At 45.2% G+C, this 10,141-nt stretch overlaps 1 protein-coding gene across 1 annotated transcript; it reads right to left on the reverse strand.

Annotated features, from left to right (window-relative positions):
* Positions 1–1,063: 1,063 nt before the first annotated feature.
* Positions 1,064–9,937, reverse strand: LOC124270207 (polyglutamine-binding protein 1-like). The gene is made up of 8 exons (XM_046705243.1): positions 9,753–9,937; positions 9,356–9,554; positions 8,542–8,658; positions 7,624–7,724; positions 7,367–7,446; positions 4,034–4,181; positions 3,362–3,419; positions 1,064–1,365 (listed from the first exon to the last, which is right to left on the reverse strand). Exons 1-8 carry the CDS (start codon positions 9,838–9,840, stop codon positions 1,209–1,211), a joined length of 948 nt encoding a protein of 315 aa, XP_046561199.1. The 5' UTR covers positions 9,841–9,937; the 3' UTR covers positions 1,064–1,208.
* Between the last annotated feature and the right edge of the window lie 204 nt (positions 9,938–10,141).

Here is a 10,141-nt window from a genome sequence, read left to right on the forward strand (position 1 = left end):
CCACAGACCATCAGAGGCTGCAGACCATCCAACAGCTGTTCCTGAGAAAAGTGTGTCTTTCAATGCCCCAAAGACTGCGAGCATGTCTTGCAGCGCACGGTGGACACACACGATATTGACTGCAAGTGACCCCTCCTTTGTTTGATTACGTTGTTGCGTCACTGATGTTGTTGTTGACTGGACATTTTCTGATGAAATTATTCACAGATGTTCACTTAAACCATATCTGCCAGTTAGGTTTATATATGTTGAAATTAGTGTGAGTAAAGAAAGTATGAATGTCAAATTGCATTTTTAATGGCTTTCAGTATATATATATATATATATAGATAGATAGATAGATAGATAGATAGATAGATAGATAGATAGATAGATAGATAGATAGATAGATAGATAGATAGATAGATAGATAGATAGATAGATAGATAGATAGATAGATCATTTGTAATGCGCTTGACTCCACAACACTTGGCCATGCTCTAAGCAAAAACACAAGACAGTCAGTAGCGAAGAAAAAGAAATGTCTTTAGATGACATTTAAAACTTGAGAGAGTTGGAGCAGATTTAATGTCTGTAGGGAGAGAGTTCCACAGGAAAGCAGCTGAATGTTTGAAGGATCTATGTCCGAAAGTTTTGAGTTTATATGGAGGCACAACAAGAAGTGATTGATCGGCAGATCTGAGATTCCTCAGTGGGATGTAGGGTGAGACAAGGGCTTGGAGATAGAGTGGAGCAGTTCCATTTAGTGCTTGGTAGGTAAGAGTTAAAATCTTAAACTCTATTCTTCAGACGATACTCCTGAAGTGAACACTTTACAAACATTGTTGCAGTGTAGCATTTTGGAATATTTCTCGAGATCTAATTACTAATGCCAGAACAAGTTTAATGCATAATTTTCAAATATGTTTTTATTATGTGTAAAACGTACATTTTATTTATACTTTGTCAAAAATTATGTAATTCCATCAGTCTATTCAAGGTGACATAAACTGGCTTTGTAATCATCATGTGTTTGGTCGTATTTTCCAACAATCAAGCATTTGGGTTAAAAAGCCACAACCAGTTTGTACACATCTATTTTATTGACATCATACATAACATAAAACTTCTTCTAACAACCTCCTATACTGTTGTCGTATGTCGTAATGATCAGAGTGATGGATGTTTCTGCTCAGCTTGTTTTGTCCTCAGATGATGCATTAGGAGATTCATGTATCAGCCTTCTTGTCAGCGATGGCCCTATTAGCTCTGAGTACATCCCCTGGGCTAGGGTAGGGGCGCTGCTGGAAGAGAGGTCCTGATGCTGTGACGTCCACGCCCGTCTTGGCCTTACCTCGCTGATCAAGTCCGTCAGACCAGCCCCCACTGCAACAGATGGACAAAGGTGAATACACCAGTTTGTTTGTTGTTAAACACAGCACTCAGCAATATTCCAGCTATATGGTTGTGGTCTGAAACTAATCAAGTCTGGACCCGACAATCCAGTGATCAACAGAATGAGCATCGATATATAGAACTGGGATACGATGACATGTGTCAACCAAGTCAGCGAGCCTGACCACCTGATCCTGTTAGTTGCCTCTTACAACTAGCATCCTTTGCTGAAGACCAGGGCCCTGTTCCTCAAAATGATCGTAGCGCTAAGATGATCGTAACTCCCATACTTTAACATAGACTTACGACAGTCGTAGCGCTACGATCGCTTTGAGGAACAGGGCCCAGTTCTAACCTGGATGTTCATGTGAGTCCACATGACAAAGGATGAAGGGGCTATAATTCAGTAAAAGAGGAACTGTAGTCCCATCATTACACCTCATACTCAATGTGCTGGGCGCCACTGCACAAAGTAATCTTAGCACTCTTGTGATTAGAATTCCCAAGGTCACACCTTAACATAGACTTAGAACATTGTAACACTGAGGTTGTTTTGTACAATGGCACTCTGACAATTATGCCTAATGTTGACGCGATGTGTCCCCGCGTTTGCATTCACAAGAAATTCAAGCTTAATGGTTAATCGCACACCTTATATTCGATATGATAAAAAGGTGGATACAAGGAGCAAACCAAAAACTAGTCCATATTTCCACAAATGTATTACAGGTAAATGATCAAACTTGTGAGTCATCTCCTACGATGCAGTGAATAATCATTCCACATCTAGATAGTAGATACAATGACATAAGTAGCGGATTAGTGGTTGATGTGAGCATCATCACTAGCCGAGTCCTGACAGTGATGCTGATGATCATGCCCACAGGGGTTGCTTTAAAATATTGCTGTGTCATCATTTGTAAATGAACAAGGGAGATAACTCACTATGACATCCCATCAAGGACAGTTGGAAATACAGGTTGTTATGGTTTGTTGTTTAATGCAGCACTCCCCAAAATTACAACTATATGGCGCTACAGGTTCAAAAATTATTTATCTGAAGGCAGATATCACCTCACTCTATCTAAACAAGTCTAATTGTTGTCTCCTTTTGTTACCATGCAATGTCTGATTGCCATTAACTGTGAACTTCATTCTAATGTGATCAGTAGGGCTGCGTAATATAACCGGTTTACCGGTATTTACCGGTTCAGACATGAAAACGATACGTAATGCGATACGCTGATCGAAAACCGGTATTTTGACATGCATTCGGAAAACGTCGTAACACTCGGAAATCTACAGATATTTCCTTGTTTCGTTTTTGCCAAATATTATTCACATTTTTATTTTATCATGATTAAAATTTGTTATTAAAGCTTAATCAAGCATAGTGATTTTGTTGTGTTTTTGCTCTATAAATCAAGCAGTAACTCGATTATAAGTAGTTTTTTGTTTAAAAATACTTCATTCAATATATTGCAATGCATATCGCAATATATGCTTTCGCATCGCAATATATCGCAATATGAATATTCTCTGCAATACCCATCCCTAGTGATCAGTACCAGTGGAATAACTTTGTCATTTACCCCTCAATCTTAGAAATTATCACATGGACTGATAAAAAATTCATAAAAAAACAATGGCAACCAAAATTACAAAAAGAAATCAAGATAGATCATTTCACAGAAAAACTAATCATTTGATTAATAATGTTTAGTTGGTTCAGTGTAAATATCAATTTTGAAAAGGTGTACAGAGAACCCTTTTAAATCCTTTCTACGTCTGTACATGTGTGGCTCTGGTTTACAACTTTAGCCAATATTACTACAATATCACTGAGGGGGATATCAGGCTTGCACTTCACATACTGTGCCCATATATGTTGAATCGAACCTGGGCGTTTGGCGTGACAAACAACTACATTAACCACTTGGCTTTTCCACTGTGCCCATCTACATATGAATTACTGTGTTCTCCTTACCGAGGAATGTCTGAATATGAAGCGGGATCCATTGGGTCAAGGCCATCTCTTCCTCGACCTGAAAATACAGTTACATATACATTTGATTGTCATGTTTATTTATCTGCATGTCAAAATTAGTGGAAGCTTAAGATAGAGTAAGAATGGTTTTATGCCACTTTTAGCAATATTTCAGCAATATCATGGCTGGTGACACCAGAAATGGGCTTCACATATTGTGCCCATGTGGGAAAATCGAACCAGGAGTTTTGGCGTGACTAGCGAATGCCTTAACCACTAGGCTACCCCACCGCCCCTCTGAATCATGAACAATTGGTTTCAACAAATACCGACTGCATCATGAACAATATGAACAATTGGTTTCAACATAATGCCAAGAACGTAATCATGAAAATTGGTTTCAACAAAATACCGACTGCATCATGAACAATTGGTTTCAACAAAATACCGACTGCACATGAACAATTGGTTTCAACAAAATACTGACTGCATCATGAACAATTGGTTTCAACAAAATACCCATGACTAGGTCATGAACAACTGATGTCAACATAACACAACCATCTGAATCATGAACAATAGTGGTGTCTACACTACGCCAACTATGACATAATGAACAACCTGTTTCAACATGATGCCAATCACAACATCATGCTCATCAAGTGCACTCACCCTTTCTATCATCTCGCCGCCTCCTGTCTCGATCCCGGTCTCTATCTCGGTCCCTGTCACGGTCCCAGTCGCGGTCCCTGTCATGTCGCCTATCACGACGTCGTCTCTGCTCTACTTCCTCCTCCTCCTCCGAACTGCTGTCATCACTCTGCAAGAAAGTCCCAAATAAGCTCAGGGGTATCACTAAAGGAACACTTTTATGGGGCACTGTTGGCTGGAGCATTTCATATTTTGTAAATAGTTTATACATTCAAACCATGAACAGAACATTAGACAAGTCAAGCTAAGAATATTTAGCAAATCCTCCATGAAACAAAGCCATCTAATCAGTTGAATGTCTAAGGAGTCCCACAGATCTGGGAAGATCTGATTGTAGAAGGAGGCTTCTGCTCCACTTCCTGGTCCATGAGTTTCATTGTGGAAGGAGGCCTCGATCCATAAGTCTCACTGTGGAAGGATCCCCCAGTCCATGAGTCTCACTGTGGAAGGAGGCCCCAGAAAATGAGTCTCACTGTGTAAGGAGGCCCAAGTCCATGAGTCTCACTTTGGAAGGAGGCCCCAGTCCATGAGTCTCACTGTGTAAGGAGGCCCAAGTCCATGAGTCTCACTTTGGAAGGAGGCCCCAGTCCATGAGTCTCACTTTGGAAGGAGGCCCCAGTCCATGAGTCTCACTGTGGAAGGAGGCCCCAGTCCATGAGTCTCACTGTGGAAGGAGGCCCCAGTCCATGAGTCTCACTGTGGAAGGAGACCCCAGAAAATGAGTCTCACTGTGGAAGGAGACCCCAGTCCATGAGTCTCACTGTGGAAGGAGATCCCAGTCCATGAGTCTCACTTTGGAAGGAGGCCCCGGTCCATGAGTCTCACTGTGGAAGGAGGCCCCAGAAAATGAGTCTCAAAGTGGAAGGAGACAATAGTCCATGAGTCTCACTGTGGAAGGAGGCCCCAGTCCATGAGTCTCACTGTGGAAGGAGGGTCCATGAGTCTCACGGTCCATGAGTCTCACTGTAGAAGGAGGCCCCAGTCCATGAGTCTCACTGTGGAAGGAGATCCCAGTCCATGAGTCTCACTTTGGAAGGAGGCCCCGGTCCATGAGTCTCACTGTGGAAGGAGGCCCCAGTCCATGAGTCTCACTGTGGAAGGAGGCCCCAGTCCATGAGTCTCACTGTGGAAGGAGGCCCCAGTCCATGAGTCTCACTGTGGAAGGAGACCCCAGTCCATGAGTCTCACTGTGGAAGGAGACCCCAGTCCATGAGTCTCACTTTGGAAGGAGGCCCCGGTCCATGAGTCTCACTGTGGAAGGAGGCCCAGAAAATGAGTCTCACTGTGGAAGGAGACAATAGTCCATGAGTCTCACTGTGGAAGGAGGCCCCAGTCCATGAGTCTCACTGTAGAAGGAGGCCCCAGTCCATGAGTCTCACTGTGGAAGGAGATCCCAGTCCATATGAGTCTCACTTTGGAAGGAGGCCCCGGTCCATGAGTCTCACTGTGGAAGGAGGCCCCAGTCCATGAGTCTCACTGTGGAAGGAGGCCCTAGTCCATGAGTCTCACTGTGGAAGGATCCCCCCGTCCATGAGTCTCACTGTGGAAGGAGGCCCCAGAAAATGAGTCTCACTGTGGAAGGAGGCCCCAGTCCATGAGTCTCACTGTGGAAGGAGACCCCCGTCCATGAGTCTCACTGTGGAAGGAGGCCCCAGTCCATGAGTCTCACTGTGGAAGGAGGCCCCAGTCCATGAGTCTCACTGTGGAAGGAGGCCCCAGTCCATGAGTCTCACTGTGGAAGGAGGCCCCAGTCCATGAGTCTCACTTTGGAAGGAGGCCCCAGTCCATGAGTCTCACTGTGGAAGGAGGCCCCAGTCCATGAGTCTCACTGTGGAAGGAGACCCCAGAAAATGAGTCTCACTGTGGAAGGAGACCCCAGTCCATGAGTCTCACTTTGGAAGGAGGCCCCGGTCCATGAGTCTCACTGTGGAAGGAGGCCCCAGAAAATGAGTCTCACTGTGGAAGGAGACAATAGTCCATGAGTCTCACTGTGGAAGGAGGCCCCAGTCCATGAGTCTCACTGTGGAAGGAGGCCCCAGTCCATGAGTCTCACTGTAGAAGGAGGCCCCAGTCCATGAGTCTCACTGTAGAAGGAGGCCCCAGTCCATGAGTCTCACTGTGGAAGGAGACCCCAGTCCATGAGTCTCACTTTGGAAGGAGGCCCCGGTCCATGAGTCTCACTGTGGAAGGAGGCCCCAGAAAATGAGTCTCACTGTGGAAGGAGACAATAGTCCATGAGTCTCACTTTGGAAGGAGGCCCCAGTCCATGAGTCTCACTGTGGAAGGAGGCCCCAGTCCATGAGTCTCACTGTGGAAGGAGGCCCCAGTCCATGAGTCTCACTGTAGAAGGAGGCCCCAGTCCATGAGTCTCACTGTGGAAGGAGATCCCAGTCCATATGAGTCTCACTTTGGAAGGAGGCCCCCCATGAGTCCATGAGTCTCACTGTGGAACTGTGGAAGGCCCCGTCCATGAGTCTCACTGTGGAAGGAGGCCCCAGTCCATGAGTCTCACTGTGGAAGGAGGACCCCAGTCCATGAGTCTCACTGTGGAAGGAGACCCCAGTCCATGAGTCTCACTTTGGAAGGAGGCCCCAGTCCATGAGTCTCAATGGAAGGAGGCCCCAGAAAATGAGTCTCACTGTGGAAGGAGACCCCAGAAAATGAGTCTCACTGTGGAAGGAGACCCCAGTCCATGAGTCTCACTTTGGAAGGAGGCCCCGGTCCATGAGTCTCACTGTGGAAGGAGATCCCAGTCCATATGAGTCTCACTTTGGAAGGAGGCCCCAGTCCATGAGTCTCACTGTGGAAGGAGACCCCAGTCCATGAGTCTCACTTTGGAAGGAGGCCCCGGTCCATGAGTCTCACTGTGGAAGGAGACCCCAGTCCATGAGTCTCACTGTGGAAGGAGGCCCCAGAAAATGAGTCTCACTGTGGAAGGAGGCCCCAGTCCATGAGTCTCCCTGTGGAAGGAGACCCCAGTCCATGAGTCTCACTGTGGAAGGAGGCCCCAGAAAATGAGTCTCACTTTGGAAGGAGGCCCCAGAAAATGAGTCTCACTGTGGAAGGAGGCCCCAGTCAATGAGTCTCACTGTGGAAGGAGGCCCCAGTCCATAAGTCTTACTTTGGCAACACGCCAAGGTCAATGTGTCACATTTTGGAAGGAGGCCCCGCCCCAAGAGTTTCACTGTGGAAGGAGGCCCCGGTCCATGAGTCTTACTTTGGCAACACGCCAAGGTCAGTGTGTCTCATTTTGGAAGGAGGTCTCGGCCCATAAGGTTACCACTGACTACTCACCATCCCCTTGCCGGTGTCCATATCCTCTTCATCACTGTGCTCGTCCATGTCCAGCATTCCACCGACCTTCCCCAACACGGCTATAACACACATCACACACTGTCATCAAAACCCAGCATAACACAATGAGTCTGATTTGGGTAGATCTCAACAGACAGTATGGATGGAGGATTGAACAATCTTATCATGCTTTAAGTCATCTCTTAATGTTCAGTTATTGTAAAATCTAAATATCTAGACAGCTGTGTAGTAGATACCTTGCAGTTTTTCAGCTGGAAGTGTGATCTGGGCCTTGGGGTGAGAAGGGGACAGCCAGGCTACCTGGTCCGTCACCAGGTTCCAGTAGTAGTAGCGGCCCCTGAAACAGACATAGGGGATATTATATGATATTCTCTTCCCACAGAGGTTACTTGTAATATCTTCCTACGAACCTATGTTCTAATACGGCCCTTTCATGGTGCGAGTGTTCAGGATTCGTGATTGGTTGCAATCAGATTTAGTTGTGCAATCAGCGACGTTGTTTCAAAAGTGATCATTCGCATGGCCTCGGTAATTTCGTATGCTTCAGAAAAACTAGAACCTCTTTCCCTGCGCAATGTGCAAACGTTTCTTCTAGAGAGAACTCAGTCATGCAATGGCGTCTCCATCGCCGTCGTTGACAACGGACAAGCTAGCCATTAAATGTCTTGTGTGTCACATCAACACAAGTCCCCGGCAGAGGAGGGATGTTTGTGGCCCCACATTTGCTTGTATTAGTCAAGTTGGATCTAAGTCGATGTAACACGTGTTCTGATTGGATAGACAGAAGGGAGATAATTTATGTTATGATTTTTTGCCGCTAGGGAATTTTACGAGTACCAGGAAAACATGGCCGTATTAGAACAGACGTTCGTAGGAAGATATGACAAGTAACCTCTGTGGGAAGAGAATGATTATATGAGTGCCCATGTCATACTATGTTTACAATACGAGTGCCTATATGTTGGTACTTCCCGAGCAAGAGCAAGAGATCTACCGATATTTAGGCATGACACAGTAGTAGCACCAAACTGAAACACACAACAAACAGCAGCAACTCACCCTAAAACTTGTTTAATTACTGTAAAAGTTGCTACGTTGATTAAATAAACAAAACAGTGTACTGTTGCTTTGATAAGAAGATGATAACAACATACGTGTTAGGATCAGCAACTTCCTGCCAGCCTTCGGGAAGTGGGTATTTACGTAGATGTCGCTCTCTTCGCTTCAGCATGACCGGGTCTGTCTTGAACTCTCTCAAGCCATATCTTTTTCTGTGGGAAGAAATACATTGTCGGTTGAAACACATACCTGATCAGCTAACTCAAGAACTCTCAATGAACATATCTTTAAAGTCCAGATTCTAAGAATTTTGTGAATAAATCTGCTGACCTGCTGGTAAAAACAGATCTGAACAATGCATGATACCATTTCTATTGTTGTATGTTTAAATTGTGGCGACAGCATGGACAGGGTAGGCATTTCTGTCAAATGTACATCTGTTTATGCATTCTGACAGCCTTATTGCTAAACCAAAGAACAGTAATGTAGGTACACATTACCAATTACTGCAGTAGGCTTCACACTGATGGTACATACCTGCAGTAGGCTTCACACTGATGGTACATAGCTGCAGTAGGCTTCACACTGATGGTACATACCTACAGTAGGCTTCGCACTGATGGTACATACCTGCAGTAGGCTTCACATGGATGGTACATACATGCAGTAGGCTTCACACTGATGTTACATACCTGCAGTAGGCTTCACTCTGATGGCACATACCTACACTAGGCTTCACACTGATGGTACATACCTGCAGTAGGCTTCAAACTGATGGTACATACCTGCAGTAGGCTTCACTCTGATGGCACATACCTACACTAGGCTTCACACGGATGGTACATACATGCAGTAGGCTTCACTCCGATGTTACATACCTGCAGTAGGCTTCACACTGATGGTACATACCTGCAGTAGGCTTCACACTGATGGTAGGGGTTGGATTTGTTTGGACACGCTACAGCCTCATACAGTAAGGGTTCTGAACTCAAGGGGAGCACTCCAGGCTGAGCATAGTCTTCAACTGCTTTTGTTGGCAACGCCGGATCTTCAGGCTCTGGTTTAGCTGGCTCGTCATAATCCTCAGCAAACACCTCCTCAACCTCCTCTGTTGAACAAACAAATGAACATATGTTCCAATTAACATTGTATACAAGATGCACAAGGTGAGGGATAATTCTCTCATTCTCTCTCTCTCTCTCTCACACACACACACACACTCACACACACACACACACACTCGCTCAATGAAGCACACAACGTTCACATTGCTAATTTGCCTTCAGGTCACAATATATTCACTCACCTGGTAGTTTAGGTTCAGGCTTCTTTGCCACTTCCTTTACAATCCCTCGTTTTGCGAGCCTCGCCGCGAGAGCAGCTGGAAGCGGCATGGCGACAAACAATTAAATACCTACAGCATGTGCAATTTCTCAACAAACACAATCTTTTCCGCCGTGTCGGGAAAACAAAGGGACATAAGCAAGGTGGATTGGCTTGGTTACCTCCCTTTGAACACCGCTAAGAAAACAAACCAGATGTCTTAAGATGTTTCGTGTCTTTCAGCGTAGAAAGAAGACATTCATATCAATAAGATATGTTAAAAAATACCTAATCTTGCCTAAGTGGTTAAAATAGGTCCAAATCCTTCTGTATAGTCTGTGGTAGACTGGTACCCAGCCCCTCGCCTTATTG

This window comes from Haliotis rubra, unplaced genomic scaffold, assembly GCF_003918875.1.
Source record: "Haliotis rubra isolate DU_JTF1 unplaced genomic scaffold, ASM391887v1 Scf15, whole genome shotgun sequence".
NCBI lineage: Eukaryota > Metazoa > Mollusca > Gastropoda > Lepetellida > Haliotidae > Haliotis > Haliotis rubra.